The sequence below is a fragment of the Sinocyclocheilus grahami genome, unplaced genomic scaffold, assembly GCF_001515645.1.
Source record: "Sinocyclocheilus grahami isolate Dianchi unplaced genomic scaffold, SAMN03320097.WGS_v1.1 scaffold142.1, whole genome shotgun sequence".
Classification (NCBI taxonomy): Eukaryota; Metazoa; Chordata; class Actinopteri; order Cypriniformes; family Cyprinidae; genus Sinocyclocheilus; species Sinocyclocheilus grahami.
Window position 1 is genome coordinate 259,869 of NW_015505321.1, and position 23,388 is coordinate 283,256.

Here is a 23,388-nt window from a genome sequence, read left to right on the forward strand (position 1 = left end):
ATAAAAAAATTTAAATAAAATAGAATATTTTAAAATAGAAAAAATAAATAGAATAAAATAAATACAAATTGGTAATTGAGATATTTTAATCTCAAAATTCTGACATTTTTCTCAGAGCTTTTTAAATGAATTGTTTTTTATCTTCCATACTTTAGTGCTTCAACATTTGGTTTTCAATTCTTCCATCTGAATTTTAATTTTATTTTTTATTTAATTTTATTTGATCATTATCTCAATTACTAAAAACAATTTCACTGGTGCAGAAATTACAGACTTCACCTTTGTCTGAAATACTAAAGAATGACAGAATGCGTGTGATTTAAAAAATGAAATGCAGCCATTTATTATTCTACTGGAATGCATTCACTATATCATTAGCAGTTACATCATCATAATATCATCAGTGCATTCTGACAGGTTGACAGAACTGACATTTTCAACGTAAATGAAGATTCAATGGAGACGGCGATTCAGTGATGCTTAGCTGTTGATTTGAGTGTCCAGAGGTCAAATTCATCAATGCTTTCAGCAATAATACACATGACAAACAGCAGCGCTTACATGAACATACACACATATAGAAAAACATACATATAGATAGTGTTAATGTGTGTTATGAGTACACACGTTGCACGTTTCCCTGTTTGTAGAGTCTGCTCGGCCTTTACAGCAAATACTAATCATCATATTCATTTTCTCCAGAAAGAGCGTCAATGCATCACGTTTAGTGCGTCTGAGACCCTCAAAGTTTATAAAACACAAATCATGTGTCCTCACAACAGACTCGAACAGAATCTTTTGGATATACAGTATAAGTTTGTGCGCAAGATGCATGACTTCAAGACGTCTACAGCAAGTCCAGATGTGTGTAAATATCATGCCACAGACTGAAATTGTAGTACATTTTAAACAAAATCTTGTCACAGAGAACACACCGCTTTCACTTCGACCGTCTCTATTTACTAGCAAAGGGATTTATGTGTCTTTATGAAGCAATGCATGTCTGGGTTAAACTTAGAAATGCAAAAGTACTTGGTTCCCTTTATTTCCACACTTGGCATATTTTTAGGGGTCTGAAAGTTGTTTGCAAAACTGGACAGGAATATAATATATACATACTAAATATATATATATATATACATACTGTATGAAATAATTTATATGTATGCATATATAAAAATTTAATTTTACGTATACAGTATATAGAGTGCATGTCTATCACATTATATATAATTATAAATAATATCATACAGTTTATATATGCATATACTGTATATACACACACACACACACATACATTTTAATTCTCAGTTCTCGATCAATTAACTTGATTCATTTAAAGCGAATTTGATTCTTTTGAACAAGTGTGAAACACCCTATGAAACTTTCAACAGAATTAATGTAGATGTATTTGTGTGTGCTATATCTGGGTTACTCTCCGATCTATTCTCACGGCTCTGTGACCTTTCACCCTTGAACTCTGTGACCTTTCACCTGTAAAGTGCTGATCATCGCTGTGTGTGTTAGTAATGCACATCTCCAGCACATCAAAGCCTTTGTAAATATAGCCTGTGTGTGTGTGTGTGTGTGTGTGTTTGGCAGATGTCTATAACAGATAACGGTCATGCATTTATTCCCCGTCAGACCTTCACAGAAAGTCAGAACGGCTTTAGTCCAGCTCCTCTTGATAGCTATGAACACACGTCTACTGGTCAGATTCTACACTAACTACTCTAGTGTCCTGTAGAAACGGCTTGTTTGTGGTTTTCTTCTGTTGGTCTGTTGATTGGCTGAGAACTCATTGTGTTGGTTGTGTGCCGGTAGCGGGTCGGTCTCGCTCTAGTGCGGACGGGACAGGCCGAGCGCTGCGCTGATGGAGGCCAGAATCAGGACGGCGCTGGCGGCGACCGCTGCGCCGCTGGACCGGTAAACCACGCGTCTGTTACGAGGCTGAACGGGTCTGAACGTTCCCACCATCGGGTTCCCATCGTTGAACTTCAGGGTGGAAAAAGCCCGGAGCTGTTTGAAGACACATAATGATCAGAGCTTTATCGTGCAGGGTCAAAATGATGATTTTTGGGGTGAGCTGGCCCTTTAAGTGCTCACTTCTGAAATCCTAATAGAAAGTAAAAATCCCATTCAGTTTCTCCATAGATGAACTGATTTTTTTAGCCTTTAAAAACAGCTCTACTGTGAGCTACAAGGTTGATATTCGACGGTAGATGCTTTTGTTGAAGCCATCAGTTCGCATTATTTCAACTTATCTTTTAAAGAATTGTTTAAAAGCGGAATTTCTGGTGAAAAACTGCATTACCCATAATTCTGCAAAATAATACAAATTGAAACAAGCTAATTGTGCTAAAACAACACTTTAGTGTCTCGTTGGGCACTCAATACAGTATATATATATGTATGTGCAGTATACAGTATAATATAGCTATATATATATATATATATATATATATGTATATTGCTATTAACTTCAAATATGTTGTTTACATATCTGAGTTACTATAAACTAAAACTAAAACCATAAAAAAAAATTCTACAAATAAAATAAACATAAACTGATATCGAATATGAAAACATAAACTATTTTATTTCAGCTAGTTGCCAAAGCAACTTTTTCATTTAATTTAACTTGATGTACTAAAATAACTCAAACTGAAACAAAAATTAATACAAATATATATAGACATATTAAAAAACGAATACAAATAACAAACACACAACAAAATTACTAAAACATGAAAACAAAAAAGATAGCAGAAAAATCTGACAATATTAAAAAAAAAAAAAAAAATGTAACGAATAAAAACTATAATAGTATTTCAATGATACTAAAATAACACAATTTAACATGACAATCAAATCAAAAATGATGTATATCAACAACTTTGTTAATAATTGTATTATTCACATGCTTCATGGGTTTGTAATGCTTCCATTAAAGATATTAAGTTCACAGTCTTTTATCTTTTTGATCTCTTTTTGTATGATTTTCAAATACTGTTTTGCTTCAAATCAAAGTTTGTTGTGATCGTTCTCGTAGCTATGTTCATTCTTGCCCATTTATTGGGGAAATCTTATCAAAGTGAGAATATATTGAAGATATTTAGTCAATATCCAATGGATGCTGAATAAAATGTAGCATCCCATTCATTGACAACCAAATAGACGTCACCAGCACTATTGTATAATTCACTGCGCTATTCTGAAGTTCCATTCAAATAAATGCTCAAATACATGCAATGTATTTAATATAGCTGACTATAATGGCAAGAGATAGCAAAGTAAATGAGTTTAAATACGAGTTCATGTCCAGTTTTTGGTGTTCAGGATAATGGCGTGAAGGCAGCTTCAGTCGCACCTGTTCTCTGTCGAGGGGAATGGGGTTTTCAAACACCGTCCACACCACAGCCTCCGTGCAGCCCGGTGTGGTTAGAGAGCCGTCATACCGGTAATAGCTAGTCATGTTGACTTCAGGAGGAATGAGCTGATTCAGAGAGATCTTACGGAGCGTCGTGTTTCCATCTGCACAAACGAAAAGAGTCATTCAGACAGCTTTGTTGAACAATGTCTCTTCTGATGAACAAGGCTGAATTTATTTGATCGAAAATACAATAGGATACTGCTCTCCATCGACGGTGTGTTCAGATCCAGGACCTCCGTTAGTGCCCCAGTGGAGGTGAAACTGCACGGCCTTGTACGTTTCTCCCAGGTTTCCTCCAGACACTGTGGCTGTGATGGGTATACTGACCTGAACTGATGTGGAAAACACAACATTACAGTCCAGCGTCACACAGAACAGTTTGTTTCTTCATCAGGTTTGGAGAAATATAGCATTGCATCGGTGTCTCAGCAATGGATGCTCTGCAGTGAATGGGTGCTGCTTGACTAATAAATAATCAGTTATTAATGCTGATATGAAGATTACAGTCATTGTTTGTTTGTTCTATACAGAAGCACTTGAAAACGCATCTAAAGTGGCTCTTAAATAGAGACATACAGCCTTTTGTGGACATTTTGTTGGCATACAGCTGACCTAGAAAGTATATTTGGATGCTTTAATCACACTTAAAAATGTCGGAATGTCATTGCATTAGAAAAGATATCCATCAAATCTTTTCTGTTCGCTAGCGTTGTCCTTTTCAAAGTTTTAATCACATTAACTTACTATCAACAAACAAAGTGACTGAATACCGACTGTCCTCATTTTCAACACTCCAGCTATTGTTTCAGCACTTTAAAGTGAACAAACTTCCTTTTGTCGAGTCATTTTTATTTATATAGTGCTTTCTACAATACACGTCATTTCAAAGCAGATACAAAAAATGTGTGTCAATGTTGAAATATCTTTAGATCCCAGAGAGCAGGAAATCTAACATCAAAGCAGCAGATTGTGTTTTAACGTCTTTAAGCTAGAATCATGTATGTCGATTATTTACAGTAACTGCTATTTCGTAATCTATAACCGAGACGTTTTTAAGTGTGACTTAACTGTCTAAATAAGTTTTGGCACCGCTGGAATTAATCTGTCAATTATCAAAATGTATGTCGCTATTTTTGTAGGCTTCAACAGGCTAGTCAAACGTTTCAATAACCAAAAAATAAACGCTCGTGAACAGAAATCGCCTTCGCCTGTCAAGGTAACCATAGTAACAGTGCGCTGCTCGCCACTTCGCATTGCATAAATAAATAAAAAAAAGAAGCATAAATAGGCTACTGTAATTATTTATCACTTTATTGTTCATTTAGCTAAATTGTTACTACTTTTGTACGTTTCAACTAGCTTTTCAAACATTAAACAAGAGAACCCGTATTTACACTCGGCGTGCGGTAACTAGTCAGAAATCGCTTTCGGGGTAACCATAGCAACAGTAGGCTGCTCGAGAACTTTGCTTCTGAAAATCTATTCAAATAGGGCTACTGTAGTCTAATTATTTATCCCTTTATTGTTTTTCATACTTATAAATAACAACAAAACCTGACAAATTCAACCCGCCTATTTTCATCTTGCGGCAGCCTAAATAGACCCTCACAAACAGGGGCCGGTTGCATAAACCGCTTAAACTAGACTTAAAAAGTTAGTCATCTAATTTTTTCTCTTTAAGACTGGTCATACTTTCTTAAAGTCATTAAAAAGGGAGAATGGTCTCATTTGAATCCAAAAGGTAAGTCTGATAACTCTTAGCTAACAACTAGTTGGCTATGTTTATGCAACTGGCCCCAGAAATAATGTTCCTCTTTTTTGGAGGTAACCATAGCAACAGAGCGCTGCTCGAGAACTTTGCTTCTGAAAACCAAATAATTCTTTATCACTGTTACACAGTGTTCATTAATTTACCACATATCACAAAAATATGGTTTACGGTACAAAGGGTGCCAAAGGACAAATTCGACGAGCTTGAATGGATCAGGCACGGAACATTTGTCTGGCAAGTCTTGGTGCGGTTGGCAGACTGAGTGCAGGTGCAGCTCTATGATGGAGTTTAGGAGCTCTGGAGAAACACTCTGGAGTTTAGGAGCTCGTCCTGTATAAGGAACAGCAACGGATCGAGTGTCCTTGAGCAGAAAGAAAGAAAGATGCTCTTTCCTCCTTCCTCCAGAAAATGAGGCAGCGCGCAAGATTGAGTTTTTTCCCTGACGGACTTTTTTAGGGTTCGAGGTTAGATGACATTAATTAGATGAATAACTCTCTGACAGTCTGCCTAGGTAAGCTAACATTATTTTTGCGACTTACAAAATATACATAAATAGCCTGCAAAAACGTGTTTTGAGTTTAATGAATTGATCATCTTTATTTTGTGTTCTGAATAAAATTGTGTTTATCGGTCATAGTCAAAACTGTAATAAATATGTTTTTAAAAAAACATGCGTTTTTCCATTGTGTAGGCTACTTTTGAAAAGCTTAAAACTTGCTGAAACGTTCAAATGTTATATCAGTGTATTGTGCATAAAAAAAAAAAGACTCAGCAGCTTTTTGGTCTAGAAAAGTTTGATAAATATAACTGTTTGAGAATATATGTGCATTTCTAGTATGCTCTGTTCACCTTTAAATCATGCACATTAGCTATTAATGAATACTAATACATTTGATATAGATCTGAGTTCATTCAGTAAGTTTAATCTGATCAGTGCAAAATGTCCTTATTGATATATGATCAGATTGATGTTACCTGCAAAGCACTGTAGAGTCTGAAGCAGCACATATATGAAGCAGCACTGCAGCAGCAGCATCACTGAGCATAGCTAGATCATGAATGTGCTGGACTCACCTGCACCGGTGCACGAATGCAGAATCAGTGGCAGAAGATAAGCTGAAAGCAGACACCGCATTGTGAAAGTCCTGTGACTCCAGCAATCAGACTCGACCAAATGTGACCCTTTGAGAGTGTGATCGTCTCTTATATAGTAATACATCTATCAATGGACAGGATAGAGTCTGCTGGCCCCTCCCAACACATTCCTCAATAACCAGAGCATCATCACACCCGTCTTATCTTTATCACATGTCATGTATGAAATATGCTCATTATTCTTACTCACATCTATCTATCTAAATATCTAAAAGTCATTTTAATGGTCAGATCTGCTAAATGCCTGTACAATGACAAAAACTCCTCACTTAACTATAATACATACTATTATTAGTAGAAAGATGCTTTTTCCCCCAAATCAACTTACAGTTTAGATCAACCTAGGCTACATTTATAGACAATCCAACTGTGCATGGCAGCATATGACCAAAATAAGCCTTGCCCAATCACAGGTCATCTTATTCAAACTTTGTATGTTTATTATTGATTATTTTCCCAAGTTGTAATTCCATGAATCAAAGCATGATTGGATGATTCCAGGCGAAATCCTTAATAATGATCCCTTCAGTATTTGTTCCAGCATGTAGGCCTATTTCAGGGAAATTTATGGTTAGTAGCCTAAATGAGGAAAATTCTGTCAGGAAGTAGGAAGTGTTGAATTAGGCTATTGTTATTGTTTTATTTTTATGGCTTCCCAGCATATTTAATATTCCGTAATCTTACTGTGCTGTAAATTGTAAACATATTTCTGTTACTCATACACTTTATAGTGTGTATATGGGAGATTATTAGGCTATATCTTGTATAAAGTTACCGGAGTAAACACCTGCTTTATCCACAACAGAAATATGCAGTTATGAATATTGAGCAGCTGAGCGCAAAACAATCATTAATGTGAGTTTGGGGACATCTAATGGCCGGTTTAAAACTGTTCAGTAGGCATACTACTACTAATACAGGTATTAATGCATTTATTTGTTTATTTACTACTTTTCAGCACAACGTTGGAGTATTTTTTAATTGATATATTAGACAGCAAATTGTCTTTTGAAAATCATATTTCCCATGTTACAAAAACAGCATTCTTCCATCTTAGAAACATTGCCAAGTTATGAAACGTTACCTGTTTCTGATGCAGAAAAGCTAGTTCATGCATTCATGACCTCTAGACTGGACTATTGTAATGCACTGCTAGCTGGTTGTCCTGCATCTTCAATAAACAAGCTACAGGTAGTCCAAAATGCAGCGGCTAGAGTCCTTACCAGGTCAAGAAAATATGATCATATTACCCCAATTTTACAGTCTCTGCACTGGCTACCTGTTAAGTTCCGTATCAGTTACAAAATATTATTACTTGCCTATAAGGCCCTTAATGGGTTAGCTCCTGCGTACCTAACTAGTCTTCTACCACGCTACAATCCATCACGCTCCCTAAGGTCGCAAAACTCTGGACTTTTGGTAGTACCTAGGATAGCAAAGTCCACTAAAGGAGGTAGAGCTTTGTCGCATTTGGCTCCCAAACTCTGGAATAGCCTTCCTGATAGCGTTCGGGGTTCAGACACACTCGCTCTGTTTAAATCTAGATTAAAGACACATCTCTTCGGCCAAGCATTCAAATAATGCATCTCATAATCTTTTACTTCAATTATATCTGATTAAATTCACATTATCATTCCTTTATTTGAACACATTTTTTTTTGCTTGGTTGGAACAGCAGCTACGCTAATTATGTTTGTATTTGTTTCTCTGTTTCTGCTGGGATTAACATCCCGTGGTAACTAGGATTTACACGAGCTTCAGTCTGGATCCAGAACACCTGAGAAGAGATGATGCCAACCCTGAAACAATTTACAGAACTACCACATTTTCTGTGAAGCTGCTTTGCAACGATTTGTCTCGTGAAAAGTGCTATTCAAATAAACGTGAATTGAATATTTTTATAAGGCTGTCAATTTTCTTCTCAGTGATCGTCAGTAAAAAGTGATTATCACTGCAGGCTGAGATTTGTGATGTTGAACTGGATGCATTTTCTATTATTTTTTCATAAGTAGTATTACTGGCATTGGCTGTTGGCTTTCTTCCCTTGTTCATTTCTGACTGCGAAACGCTGAACCTTGTACAGTCTCACTAGTCTCATGTTAATTTTTGTAATGTTGCAATGTTGTGATTATTCTTTTGATTCATTGGGCCTGACACCGTTTTTCCTTTTTATAGATGGAGAAATATTTTTAAAAAATCAGTGGTAATTAACATTGTCATTAGAACTTAAGAACTATTCCTTTAAATTCACAGGTAAAGAGATGCATTATTTATTTGTGAATGTATATTTTTGTGTTGTACGTGATGTTATGTTCTTTATGTAAATCTGTTGTAAAGTGTGGGAAAGGTGCTCTATAAATAAAACTGCTAAAGCTCAGACTGCTGTTTTTGTTTTAAAACCTGCTTCTGTAGGATGATTTTATTATAGCATATAACTGCAGTATTAAATATATTAAATGTTGACTTTATGAAAACTCTTAAAGGGGTCATCGGATGCGACATGCACTTTTAAAAGTAGTTTGAACTGAAATGTGTGTTGGCAGTATGTGTTCACGACCACCCTATAATGATAAAAATCCACCCAGTTTTTTTTAAAAATCTGGTTAAATGTTTTCCCCTTTCTCAAATCAAGCCATTCTCAGATGCCTGTCTGTGTGACGTCACAAAAACAGGCCCCTCCCACGACTGTTGATTGACAGTAGAGTTTTACCTTAGCTCCGCCCTGAGTGAGCTGTCATCAGTCCGCCATTGTTTCACCACCGGAGCAGATGTAGACAAGAATGACTCCTAAGCGATTGAGGTGTTCTGTTGCTGGATGTAATAATGAACACAGCAGTCGTCATTTACTCCCGACATCTGAGCCGCTGAAGACGCAGTGGACTACGTTTGTTTCTGAAGGGAATGCGTCCCTGATCTACATAAATGCGTCTATGTTCGCGCGAATCATTCATGATCCAGCCTCATACAGAAGAAGTGAGTATAATATTTTGTAATGAATCTTTGCAAATAGCCTTTCCTAATAATGTGCTAATTAGCAAGTTTCATGATGAGTGCGGCTAAAGTAAACAGTCTCTCTGAGAGCAGCTCGGAAGAGAGGGGCGGAGTCAGCAGAGCTCATTAACATTTAAAGGAAAATGCTACAAAAACGGCTTGATCTAAAAAGAGCTATTTTTGACAGGGAAAAATTAGTTTTTTACACTACCATTGAGAAATTTTTACCAAACTATGTTACAGACTTTTCATTAAGACCCCAAAGAATCATATCAACTTGTGGAAAATGGGCATCCGATGACCCCTTTAAATATAACAGGAAAAAAATAACTGCAGCAAAACAAAAATGCCTATGTTAATTTTAGTGTTCAAGCTCCATGCTTGGTATGATTTTGAACAAAATGATAAAAGCAAAGATGCATAATCTCAACACAGGACACAGATGGCTGATAAAGACGTATCTTTTTATTTAACCCATGGGATTGAACTTGTACAGTGCATTTCTTTACAACAATTATTCACTAAGTGACATTTTAGCCACTATTACAGACCAAATAACTATATAATATATCACATTTCTGGGTTCCTTTTCAATGCATTTAACTCGAAATGTGTCCTTCATCAACACCACGGAGAACAAAAATTAAACCCATCAGACAAAATCAAAGCGGTTCTCAGTGTTTTTAACCTCATCGATTCTCAACAAATCATCCTCTGATTGTTAAGCCTCTAGCTATTGTACCATCCAACATGTTAAAGTGGATCCATAAGAAAATCAAACACATGGCACTGTTGAGAGGTTCACCAACATTACAATACACAATCAACGTAGGGCCTGAAGACGCGGACGACGTGAAAAAGAAATCATAGCACTTGTTTTGAACATGTTGAGAACGTGAGTGGACAGCAGCGAAGCGGTCAAAACCCTCCAACACAAAAGTCCTTTAAATCGCCACCAGTTTCCAATGATTCACCTGTTTCAGATTGTCATTTCAATTATCGTCGTTGGTTTGTTCAGATGAAGTCACAGAAAAGAAACTAGTATACTAGTATTCTGGATAAAGTAGACGGAGCAGTGCAACATGGCTATAGTTTTACCGTAACGTACACAACAATATACAGCGTAAATGTTCAGCTTGCTTTTATGAGTTTTATGAGTGCTTCTGTTTATATATTACTGATATGTTGGAATTTGAGTTTGGCATTTAAAGTCGAGAGTGAAACCATTTCACATTTCAGCGAAAGCGCAGTTTTGACGCGAGTGGCTGAAAAACAAAAACTGCACAAAACTGCCATCAAATCAATGCAAACTGGCAGCTTAAATTCAGTCCCTCCCTCATTTCTGAAAAATCTAAATAAACCAAACAGCCGTACATTCAAGCTTCATATCAGCAGACGAACTGCTGCAGATCTCCCCGTTTTGGTCTCAATCCCCCTCCGTAGTGCACAAAATAATAAGGATACAAAAGTAGAATTTTTCGTTTTTAAATACTGTAGCAGCTTGGTTGGTTTTAAATAGAGCGCCTCTGGATGTGTGTGATGCATACGGGCCGTGTGGTGATTTCCAGACGAAGAAACGCCTCTCTTTGGAACCCAAGGATCCTTTGGGTCCGGTTTCTGTCCTCAACCAGAGAAGCTTGGAGTTCACTTGCAGTGATAAAATCGCCCCTCCGTCGCAAACCGCACTCGTGTTTGGAGTTGATCCGTCCCGTTCCTCGTGTGGATCAGTCTCAGAGCCGATCCGGACTCTAGAGGAGAGAGCGGCTCTTGCTCTAAAAGACGGGCGTGTGATTGGACGCCGGTGTGTGTGTGGCGCGCTGTGATTGGCCGTCTCAGCTGGAGGCGGTGGCGATGGCTTTCTTCAGCTGTTGCGAGCGCAGCTCTCGCGTGCGGGACTCCAGCAGCAGGTCGTGGCAGGTGTTGCACACCAGAACCGGGTCGTACAGCTGCTGGTCTGGGATGGGCAGCTTCAGGTGACAGCAGTCCTTACAAAACACGTTCCCACAGTTCCTACGGGAAATCAGGACGGAATCTCAATCATGCATTCAGTCAAATATAAACCAGCCATCCAATATTTGAATACAATTAACCAACAAACTAGTCCATCACTATCAGCACTATAAACAGTGTCTCGCAAAACTGAATATTGAAAAAAAACTAGAACTATTGAAAAAAAAAAGAAAAGAAAAACGTAAGCCGAGGATGCATTTCTAATTTTCTAATCTAATTTTAAGTTCAAGCTTAAGTTGAAGTATTAAAATATTAAAACAATAAAAATGTATTAAAAATAAAGCTAAATAGAATAATAAAATCAAAATGACAAAAGCTAAATTAAAATTAAAATAAAAGTTATAAATAATTTAATAATTAATTAAATTCAGTTAAAAATTAATTTACTACTAATGAATAGAAATAAGAAAAATAGAAATATTGCTTAAAACTGAAATAAAAAAAAATTAACTAAAGCTTAAGATAATTTTTTTTAAATGACAAAAGCTAGATTCAAATTAAAATACAAAGATAAAAGTCATAAATAATTTAATTAATTCAGTTAAAATTAATTTACTACCAATGAATAGAAATAAGAAAAATTGCCTAAAACTGAAATAAAAAATGAACTAAAGCTAAACCGAAATATTTTTAAAAATGACAAAAGCTCAATTAAAAAACTAAAATAAATGAATAATTAAATAATTAAGTTAAAAATGAATTTACTACTAATGAATAGAAATAAGAAAAAATACAAATATTGCCTAAAACTGAAATAGAAATTAACTAAAGCTTAACAGAAATATTTGTTTAAATGACAAAAGCACACAAAGTTACTCAAATTTAAACTAAATTAAAACTGAAAATTATGTTATTTTTAACGGAGAGAAAAAAAAATAAAGCAAAATAGAAATATTTAAAAACTGTTAAAATTACAAAAATTTTAAAAATGACTACTACCTAAACTAAAATACTATAATAGTGTATAAATAACACTAAATGAACACTGGCTATAAATAAAATATTCTAGAAATCACATATTAACCCTTTAAGCCATGAGGGCAGTTTTGCCTCACTGAAGATGATGTTTTTTCTGAGTGCCATACACAAAAATAATGACTCATAACTCCAAGACCGTAGCAAGGGGAGTCAAAAGGTAGGTATCGTCTGATAGAAAGTTTTCTATATTTTTATGTGAAAAAAAATCTTTGCATTTGAATATTCTCATGTTGAGAAATAGGTGATAAAATGTAAGAAAAATTAGTGTGGTCAAGGGAAATTTTTCATATCGTTCTTATTTGATATTCAATATCTCATGAAATAAATAAGGTAGGAGAAAAATTATGTTTTGGCGATGTTCCCCAACATGTGTGTTATATGTGAATTAAGTTTTGTGGCGATATCATGAAGTAATCAAAAGTTACAGCATTTGGAATTTACAGTTTTGAAATTGTTGTTTTGAATTTGAAGTAAAGCCTCACTCAAGTTTAGCTAAAGCCCCAAACAATTATACTTGTTTTATTCAACTCGATGAGACCTTTCAAATGACATGTGACACATGACTATATGAGCTGTATGATGTTTCTGGCACAAATTTTTTTTTCATAAATTATGATTTTTTCCCCTTCTATTTATCCGCAAATAACTCAGCACTGCGTAGGAGTTAATCAAAGTATATTGCGTTATTCCATTCAGGGGTTGCTTAGTGATTTGATTTTGAATTTTTTTCGTGCAGGTGGTTAAAGGGTTCATCTATAAATCCAATATACAAACAAAACAAACGCTACTAATTCAATCAAATATTTTATCAATAAAGATTCAAATCAATCACATTTCATTTTTTTTTTTTAATTGATGTTTGTTGAAATCATGTCTGAATTGCCACTGACGAAACGTATAGTAAAATCCAATATACAACCAACAATTTATGAATGATCTGTAATAAATCAACTGATGTGAATTCAGTATCTTTACTAAACTAACATTTAATGTTATTTAAAGTCTCAGAGGGGATTTGGGAATCCCTGAAAAGTGTGAAAATGAAGTGATATTTAACCGATCTGCTCCTGTTTCTCAGGAATCAGACTGGGCCGCACCTGCAGTGATGGCGTCTCTTGGCAATCCAGAACTCACAGTCGCAGCTGAAGCAGTGAGAGGCCATGTGATCCGGCACCCATCTGGTGACCTGTGTCCAGAAACAAGCTGGTTAAACTCTCTAAGCATCATCAGCTGTACTGCGCAGCATCAGAGAGACTGACCTCTGTGTCCTTCCTCTCCACACGGTCCCAGCTGCCCTCGCTCAAGCGATCCTCGCTGTGACTGGACAGAGAGTCTTCCTCGTCGCTGCCGTCTGACTCCCGCAGACACGTCTGGAGGAACGAGAGAGACGTCAGTGGAGTCACAGACACAAGAATAGAAACACAAATGCATCTCAAAAGGACCAACGACACAGCTGTCAATCAAACACTGCACTGAAACAAGGGTTTAAACGTTGTGTTTTTGTTTTATTCTGCCCAAAACATCCCTCTTGTGTTGCAACTCACAAAGTAAATGAGTTATCTAGTCACGGAAGCACAGATTCTACCTGTAATAAAATCACAAGCATCACAGGAGACTGGTGATTTTATATGCAAGAGTCAATGAGAAATTTTTTAAAATCAAAATTAAGACATTTTAAGACCTTTATGACTAAAATGCAAAATAATAAGATGTTTTAGTTAAAAAGTTTGGAATGATTACGTTTTTTATTGTGTTTGAAAGAGGTCTCTCGCGTTCAAACGCTGCATTTATGATATACTATCAAAAATATTGTACAAACATTCATATTGTTAAATATTATTGCAATTTAAAAGAACTGTTTTCTATTTGAATAATGTAATTTATGCCTGTGATGGCAAAGCTATTAATTATATTTTAAAATATATTTAAGTAGAAATACATTTTAAAAATACTTCACGATATGTGTGTGTTTTAAAAAAAAATAAATGCAGAAGAGAAGTGAAATGATCAGAAGAGGCTTCTTTTAAAAATGTTATTATTCCAAAAAACTAAATTAAATAAATAATAAATAAATATTTTTATTTTTGGATTACCTTTTAAAAATGTTTTTGAAGCTATTTTCATATATATATATATATATATATATATATATATATATATATATATTTGATGTACCAATGTCTGATTTTAAAATGGTTTTCAAAGGATGAATTTTGAGATTTTAAGTTTTCAATTGATATATAATTGCTGATGATTTCTAAAGTGATAGAGAAAAAGGCAACGAAGAAGACTTTGTGACAAAGGTCAGAACTCCTGTTGTGATGTAGATTTTTGAGGTGCACTCTTGTCATAAATTAATCTATTACTTTTCCTACATCATTTTTTACAAAAAAATGGTAAAATATCTATTTAGGAGTCTTAGACCTTTCCAACGATATAAAGTTTGTCACGGCTTTAAGTCCACAAATTCTATAAAACTGAATGTTGGATTTTTGAAGGACCCACAGTGAGCATGATAAATGTACTGGGAACACAGACTCACGATATCGTCCTCGTAGTCGACGTCGGGTTCGGAGGGCGGCGTGCAGAACTGCTTGCTCTCCAGTTTGAGCTGCAGCTGTCGAACCTGCCGCCTCAACACCTCCACCTCCAGCTTATAGCTGGCCTCGATCTGCCGCAGCCGCTGCTGCACCGCGTCCACCGCCACCGGCAGGCCGTCGTCGTCCAGGTACGCCGGAGCCGGAGAGCCGCTGGAGGACGGCGAGGAATGGGACGGGAGCAGCTGCCGGAAGGACGGTCCCATTGCTAGCGAAGACGCTGCCGAGGAACAAAGCGCAGCGTAGCTGGAGTTCCTCACTGCAGAGAACCAGCCCGACTGGATGGGGCTTCCAGGAGCGTGCAGAGGGTCTCGACGGCAACACGGCCCGCCGTTAGCGCTTCCGGCTTGGGCACGGAGGAGCTTGTTCGCCAGGCGGCGGCTGTGATAGCTGCCATGTTGGATGGCGCCGCCGCAGGCCGACTGGACCAGGCCTTGGACGCTGTCCCATTGGGAGCCTAGCAGCGATAGCTCCGTCAGATGGCTTTGGGAAATCAAACGGCGGGCTGCTTTGGCGTAGTCGGCGGGTGGTGGTCGTTCTCTGGCGGGAACCAGTTCGCCGTTTCGTATCGGCGTTTCAAACGGCACGTCAATGGCTTTCCTAGAAGGAGGGATTGCGCTTTGCTCCGTTAGCGTCTCCACTGACGCCTCCATTGGCGCAATGGCTTCAGAGTTCGCAGATCCGCTAGCGTTTTCTACGTGTGCGAAGCCGTTACAAAGAGGAGGTGGATTCGTGTTTTCCGCAGTCCTGATTTCCTGTGGTGAGCTAATTGGGATTTGAGGCGGAGCTTGGTTTGTGACCGGAAGGGGCGGGGCTTGGTCTACCGCTAAGGGGTGGGGCAAAGATGGAAGGGGCTGGGTTGTCAAACAAGGCTCCACCCCTAAATCGTCCTCACGAGATATTGAAGAGCTGGTTTCCTCACACCCCGGCTCAGACGGGTCCTCGGACGAAGTGGCGCTCTGGATGGCCGCGGGTTGGTTGGACTCCTGGCAGTGCTTGTTCAGGTTGGGGTCACTCGAGGTGCGGGTGAGTGTCACGCCGTTCTCACAAGCAGACACCAAGTTGTCCATCGAGCGTGTTTTGGGGAGCCTGAGGGAATTGAAAAACAGTGTTTACAGTGTGCTTCAGTTCACCACAAGAGGGCAGGAGCTGAACACAAAACATCTCAGTAGAGCACCTCATCATCCTCATTAAAGGGATGATGGCTGGATCTTTATACATGCAAGTATACAAGTGTTTATAAAAAATGTTAAGTCATTTAAATAAGTTTTATTATTCCATGGTCTGTCTGAATACTGGATTCTGATTGGCTGGCAGGTATGCATTAAAACCGTTTAATGCACAGGTAGTTCCAAGTCAGTTTAATCACCGTTCCATATTAATGCGCTGCTTTAATTGATACACGCGCGCGCACGCGCACGCGCACGCACACACGCACGCGCACACGCGCGCACACACGCACACACGCGCACACACGCACACACACGCACACACGCACACACACGCACACACACGCACACACACGCACACACACGCACACACACGCACACACGCGCGCACACCCACACACGACACCGACAGACAGACACAGAGACACCGACAGACAGACACACACGCACACACACACACACAGAGACACGCACACACACACACAGAGACACGCACACACAGAGACACACGCACACACAGAGACACACGCACACACAGAGACACACGCACACACACACACACACACACACAGAGACACACGCACACACACGCACACACACGCACACACGCGCGCACACGCGCACACGCGCACACAGACACAGACACAGACACAGACACAGACACAGACACAGACACAGACACAGACACAGACACAGACACAGACACAGACACACTGTGGAGGTTTATTCCTTTTCACTGCGTCTCATATTTTAAATGCAGTCTGTGTGAATGGCGCTTCAGCTCTTTGGATTAAGCAATGCATAAATACATGATGCTGTTCTGTTCATAATTGTTTATGCAATTTATGAAATTATAACACAGACACAGACACAGACACAGACACAGACACAGACACAGACACAGACACAGACACAGACACAGACACAGACACAGACACCGACACAGACACACTGTGGAGGTTTATTCCTTTTCACTGCGTCTCATATTTTAAATGCAGTCTGTGTGAATGGCGCTTCAGCTCTTTGGATTAAGCAATGCATAAATACATGATGCTGTTCTGTTCATAATTGTTTATGCAATTTATGAAATTATATTTGATTTTTATGAGTTAATTTAGACATAATGCACGCTTTTTTATAGAGTTAATTGCTTGCGTTGATAATTTAAATGCGCTGCATTATTTTGCTCATTGCGCCCTCCTGTGGCCTCGGGAGACAAGACAAAAGTTTCTTTAAGACCCATTTAATCTGCATATAAAACATTAGGCATTTTTATTTTGTGTTTGATTGTTATATTGAATATTTGTTGTTTGTCTCAATAAATTGTTAATTTGAAAATACAGTAGTTAAATTTAAACCTTTTTTCTATTGCTCTTTGTTTTAAAAAATGTCAATAATTATCGATACCGAACGATATGAAACATTATATCATTATATCGTTGATACATTTTTTAGGTATATCGCCCAGCCCTAATATATATATATATATATATATGTATAACAGGATCAGTAGGAAAAAAGTCCTGCAATCTGTCATTTACTGGCAGCAAGTGTGCTGGAATCTGATTGTAGAGAAGGAAATACATCAGGATATTACTTTCAGGAAAGTTGTTTGGAATGTGGCCAAATAAAGATTTAGTGAAGCAATATGTGAGCAAATGTAATGGTGCAGCATTTTTAGCACTGTAATGAAATGAATGGTCACCTGTCGAGGGAGCGCGAGCTGAACTCCTCTCCTCCGGCCGAAGGGCTCAGGTAGATCTCCATGGCATCTTCAGCCGCGGTGCACGGCGAGGACGACGGCAGATACACAGCCGTCCACAGCTGCAGCGCTCGCGTGTGACAGACCGGCTGCAAAACCTGCCGACATCACCACAACAACAACTCAACATCTGCATTCAACCAGAGGTATCACGTAAACAAAACACAATAAATGAGGGGGGGAAAAATGTGAATTTCTTTTAAATGGGCTTCTCACAGTCTTGGAAAACCTTCAAATATCTGTGATTTTTAAAACAATGATTTCCAATCTGTAAAAGGCACAGAAATGAACAAAATCTTAAAAAGTTATGGAAATTTTTCTGGTAAATATAAACAGTTTTTGTTAATTGGCTAAAATTGCTTTTTTGGAAAAACAAAAATGTTAACGAGTCTCTCGTTGAAAGCTTATAATTAATCAAAAAGTGCATGGGTCTTGTTTAAAGTAATAATGTGTTTGTGTTTAGACGTGACACAAATCAATGTCTTAAAATAAATGTAGCATATGTATCATATAGTTAATTAAAACCATTAAAAACATTTCCATTACTTGACACAAAAATATAACGTTTTATTTTATTTCAGCTAGTTGCCAAGGCAAGATTTATAATTTTTGCTTAGTTTAACCATGCACTAAAATATGAAATAAAAATTAAAAACTATATAGACATATCAAAAAAGTAACACTGCATTTACTGGGCATTACATAAATAAAGCACAACAAATGAGAAAGTTTAATGCATCTTTTAAACAGGGTTCTCACAGTCACAGAAAACCTTTACATATCGGTGAATTTTAAAACAGCAATTTACAATCTGGAAAAGACTGAGATATTAATAAAATCTTAAAAAGATATGAAAATTTCTAAAGTAAATATAAATAGTATTTGTTCAGCTCTAAAACACCTAATTGGCTAAAACCCCTTTTTTAGAGTCTGCAGTTGGAAGCACAATTATTATCAGGATGTGAATGCAGCATAAATCCTCTCTGAACCAATCCAAAGGCGTGTTTTATAGTGTTTTGTGTGTGTTTGTGTTTGGAGGTGTGCTGACCATATCATGGCAGGGGATGTAGAGGAAGTTCTGGAAGTTCTTGTTGCCGTTGCGCAGGAGCGACCAGATGGAGCAGGTGCGTTTATAGACGTTACGGGCCTCGCGCTCTTTCGCGTTATTGCACAGGAACGTACCGTACAGACAGGAGTATGTGTGCTGAACCAGCTTCACCTGGAAATACAATCAGTGTAAAACTGAACAACAACATCTGGATGAGACCTACAGGTCATATAAACTGAGGATTTGTGAGCCTGGAGCACAAAAGCAGTCTTAAGTCGCTGGGGTATATTTGTAGCAATAGCCAACAATACATTGTATGGGTCAAAATTTTCTATTTTTCTTTTATGCTAAAAATCATTAGGATATTAAGTAAAGATCATGTTTTGACATTTTATTCTCCAAAAACTTATTTGAAACCTTAAAAGTAGACACTTTACTTACATTTAATGTGCTTTCTATGGACATAAAATCACTTTTGTAAATTTCTTTTGATGCGGACATCTTAATGTCTTTGACCCTATTATAAAAAGTAACGCGTTTACTTTTTAATACCATAATGGTACACATTATGTTGACATACCAGAAAGGCCTCGTTGAACTCGAAGAGGCAGGGGAACTGCTTGAGGAGCTGATGAACACAGTCCAGCCACTGCAGGAACACGGGACACTGTTCACTCACATCCTCGCCGCTCTCCTGATGACCGCAGCGATCAGCAAACTTATGACCGTAATCCAGCCACTCCGTCTCCACCAGCACCTGAAAACCCTGCCCAGACCCACAGACAGTCAGAGACACGAGGCTAACGAACCAGAGTTAACTAGCGCTCTGACAGGCAAATGCAAGCGAGTCATTTAAAGGTGGGGTAAGTGATTTTTCAAAAACGCTTTCGAAAACTGATTCGAATAGCAACACAAACTTGTAGCCAATCAGCAGTAAGGGGCGTGTCTACTCATGATGTGGATGAGAGAGCGTTCAGTGCACGGGACGGACATTAGCCGAGCCGAGCGACAGAAAGATAGAGATGGCGGATAAAAAACAAAAGAGGAAAACGTCTGCGGAACAAAAGAAGGCTTAAAGGTGCTGTATGTGAGTGGTTGAACTAGGTATTGCAGTCCAAATTCAAAATACTGGAGAGGGTTTTTTTTTCACCCCCAGATTGATGACAGCAACAGGAACGAGCGCACTTGACGATGAATGAAATACGCTGTGTTTTCCGCCAACTGGCAACCTGGGGGGGCCGAAATACAATTTCGTTTCACAAGTTTCACAAACCAAAACAGAGACCGACATTCCGGCACACACACATTTTCAAAGGAGAATAACTGACTGTAGCATTGATAAAAACAATGTTAACTAAGCATGTTTCTTAAATATCTGCAAACATATTATGGTATTTTTACGCTTTAGTAGAGTCAAAAACTTACATACAACACCTTTAAGGCAAGAAGTAGGACCCGTGTAAATTTCGGATCAGCTTTCCAGCACTGGAGAGAACTCGAGGAGCGGAAGGCCTGCGATCGGACGCCGAGGTTGCTTTGTTTCTTCTCGATAGGTGAGTAACACCGTGTCTGCGCCACAACAGCTAAAGTCTGTCTGGACGCGACAAAGCAACCGTTGAAAATCATTTGAAATTTGTGTCAATACGCCATAAATAGAACGCAGCAGCAGTTTCTGTCGGGGATTTGTCGTTGTATCGTGCCGCATCCAGTGTAGACCATAGATATGTATATATAAGCTATAGTGTGGACAGCATCACTGATTATAATGAGTTCTATAGTATTTTGTCGCGCCGTGCCACTCGCGTCCGGTGTAGACACAGTGTAACATTGCTTTTGCTTTGTTTCACAGAACTAATCCGTTGCCTGGGTTGCGTACGTATGTGTGAGGCGGAGCTATCAAAATAGGGGCGAGACCCTTCTGGGGTAGGGGCGTGTTTGTTTTAGTGATTTCAAATGTCAACATTGGCTACCAGAAATCACTTACCCTACCTTTAACGTTTCTAAAGACACATTTACACGGCAAAGCTGGCAGAGAAACTGCATCTGCAGTGGCATTTAGATTAATTTACACTTACACCTGCATAAATAAACTGCCTTTGATACTAGGAAGAGTGTTGCTTTAGTATCACTGATATACTACATTTGCATTTTTGTTGTTATTTTGAATTCGATTTAGTTGAGTTTTAGTTTTTGCACTTTAATTTGTTAAAGTTTTAGTATTTTTTTGTGTGTTTTTGCCATTTTTTTATGTTTATTTAGTATTTATTAGGGTTGCAAAGGGGTGGAAAATTTCCAGAAACTTTCCCCAAAAAATCCTGGCAAGTTTCCAAAATTTCTGGAATACTTCTGAAATTTACTGGAAATGTTCCACCTTTTTGCAACCCGAGTATTTATTAATTTTTATTTATTAGTTTTAGTATTTATTTAATTTACGTCAGTACTTTTAAGTGTTGCCCTGCCAACAAATAATAAATACAAATATTTCATTTAACATTTTAAAAATTCTATTGTGTTTTTGTCTTCACAAAACGTCTGTAAAGTATTTATCAATTTTTATTTACTTATTTAATAAACTATATAAATATTTTATTTCATACATTAGCATTTTTTGTGTTTTGCCTTTTTTTAACAAAATATCTTTACAGTACTGTACTTAATTTAGTTTATTTAGCTTGTTATTTTAGTATTTTGAATAAAACTAAATGCAAATGAAAAATGTTGCCCTGACAACTAGATATTTAAACATTTTTTTATTTTTAAATAATTTTAATAGATACTTAAATATAAATAAATAACTAATTATATAGTGAAATACATATAATATTCAAACATATAATATATATCAAATATATAGATATAAATGTGACCCTGTCTGTGAAAACCGAGCTTAAGTCATTTTTTGGTGATTTACGGTTTTCTACATAAAATCATCCTTCATAAGGTAAAGAACATTCTGTGAAAATGTAACATTGATATGTCAAAGATTGAAATCATAGTGAAATTAACAGTTGAAATCAAACTTTGATGCTCATCTCATAATTACATTGTGAGACTTTAGCCTGGATTTCACAGACAGGGTCACAACTATTTTATTTTAGTTAATGTTTATTTCATTTCAAGTAACCAAAATGTGTTTTTATGGTTTTATTTTTCATTAACGATACTGACCCTGACTAGGTGCTGAGGTGGGTCAGAGCAGGCATTATTTAGTCTGGCTTTTATGCAGCATTCGGATAATTTATGCAGCTTAACACTCGAATGTGTAAAGACACTTTAAAGTTTGAACTGACATTGAACTAAACTGATCTGAATAACGACACTGTCTGCTTTGAAACAATCTGCATTGAGTAAAGTGCTGTATAAATAACTGTGACTTGACTTAAATTAAACATGCATTTAATATTAGTCTCTCTGCTGCATTTGGCAGATGCTTTTATCTTTGCATTCAAGGTGCACGGTTAAGATCATGTATTCCCTGTGAATCAAACCCATGAGCAAACTAATTCACATGGAGCCGTATGGGTGGTGGTTCTTCTTCACGTTTACCTCTATGGTCCTGTAGAAGGGATCCAGAAGGATCTTTGCGAGGGCCACGATCTGCGGCGTGCGGTCCCAGCCGTCTGAGCAGTGCACCAGCACCGGCCTTCCCTCCCGCTCCACCGCAGAGCACACCAGAGACGCGGCCTTCAGCATGACAGACAGGTGCTGCAGCCAACGAGTGCTTTCCAGAGCCGAGAGCCAGCTGGAGAGAGCAGACGCACGAGTCGGGTTACAAACGTCTGAACGCAACATGATAGAGACACTGCATGAGGAGGGAGAGCTGCAAATAACTGCAGATGTTAGATCTGGATCACCAAGCAGAATACATGTGTGCATTTGCTGGAAAATCAGGAAACACTTTACCTGAAGCCTTATATATAATGCACTATAAAAGTATTTTAATGCATTGTATGATCACATCAATAATTGCAACCACAGTTATAATACATATCTTTTCATCGTTACACCTTTAGAAAGTACAATGCATTAAAACACATGACAATCAACCGATTTCAGATTTCTGCAATTATAATGCATTTTCACTTTGGTTACACTCATTTATGAAAATATATACAATGCATTGCAATGTGCATCGTGAATAACTTTTTATACATAAATACATTTTATACATTATACATAAAGGCCTCAAGTAATGCGTTAAAAATAAAAAATACATTTGACTTCTGAAGTCGCTTTTGTAATGTCTAAATCATTCACTCATTATATTTGTAATATCTTTGAATTATCTACAAAGGCTTTTCTCAGCTAATTTTGATATGAGATTAATTGTGTCTCAATTCATCCCATTTCAACAAATTGATTGATATCTATTGATATTGGCTATTTTAGGAGCCAATAAATATATTACAAATTATTTTATTTTATTTTTAATAATATTAAAACATTATTATTATATTATATGTTTATATCTATT

The 23,388-nt window shown here is 37.4% G+C and overlaps 2 protein-coding genes across 2 annotated transcripts in view; both read right to left on the reverse strand.

The window, feature by feature from the left end:
* Positions 1-1,265: 1,265 nt before the first annotated feature.
* On the reverse strand, positions 1,266-10,434 carry LOC107591462 (carbonic anhydrase 4-like). Its single transcript, XM_016280609.1, has 3 exons — positions 10,398-10,434; positions 3,371-3,534; positions 1,266-2,019 (listed from the first exon to the last, which is right to left on the reverse strand). Exons 1-3 carry the CDS (start codon positions 10,432-10,434, stop codon positions 1,840-1,842), a joined length of 381 nt encoding a protein of 126 aa, XP_016136095.1. The 3' UTR covers positions 1,266-1,839.
* Positions 9,798-23,388, reverse strand: part of LOC107591495 (myotubularin-related protein 4-like) — a 34,169-nt gene continuing 20,578 nt past the window's right edge. The window contains exons 9-16 of the mRNA XM_016280652.1: positions 22,461-22,656; positions 19,495-19,680; positions 18,915-19,085; positions 17,810-17,964; positions 14,881-16,024; positions 13,598-13,708; positions 13,436-13,524; positions 9,798-11,360 (exon numbers count right to left, since the gene is read on the reverse strand). Of these exons, the coding sequence (XP_016136138.1) occupies positions 11,183-11,360; positions 13,436-13,524; positions 13,598-13,708; positions 14,881-16,024; positions 17,810-17,964; positions 18,915-19,085; positions 19,495-19,680; positions 22,461-22,656 (2,230 nt within the window). The 3' untranslated portion in view covers positions 9,798-11,182. The remainder of the gene's footprint in view (positions 11,361-13,435; positions 13,525-13,597; positions 13,709-14,880; positions 16,025-17,809; positions 17,965-18,914; positions 19,086-19,494; positions 19,681-22,460; positions 22,657-23,388) is intronic.

Excerpts from the sequence above, each read along its gene's own strand:
- LOC107591462 (XM_016280609.1), bottom strand. The coding sequence starts at position 10,434 with ATGTTGCACTGCTCCGTCTACTTTATCCAGAATACTA. Across the intron at positions 3,535-10,397 it reads CTACTTTATCCAGAATACTA|ATGGAAACACGACGCTCCGT; the intron begins GTATACTAGTTT and ends TCGTTTGTGCAG. Across the intron at positions 2,020-3,370 it reads TTCCCCTCGACAGAGAACAG|CTCCGGGCTTTTTCCACCCT; the intron begins GTGCGACTGAAG and ends GTCTTCAAACAG.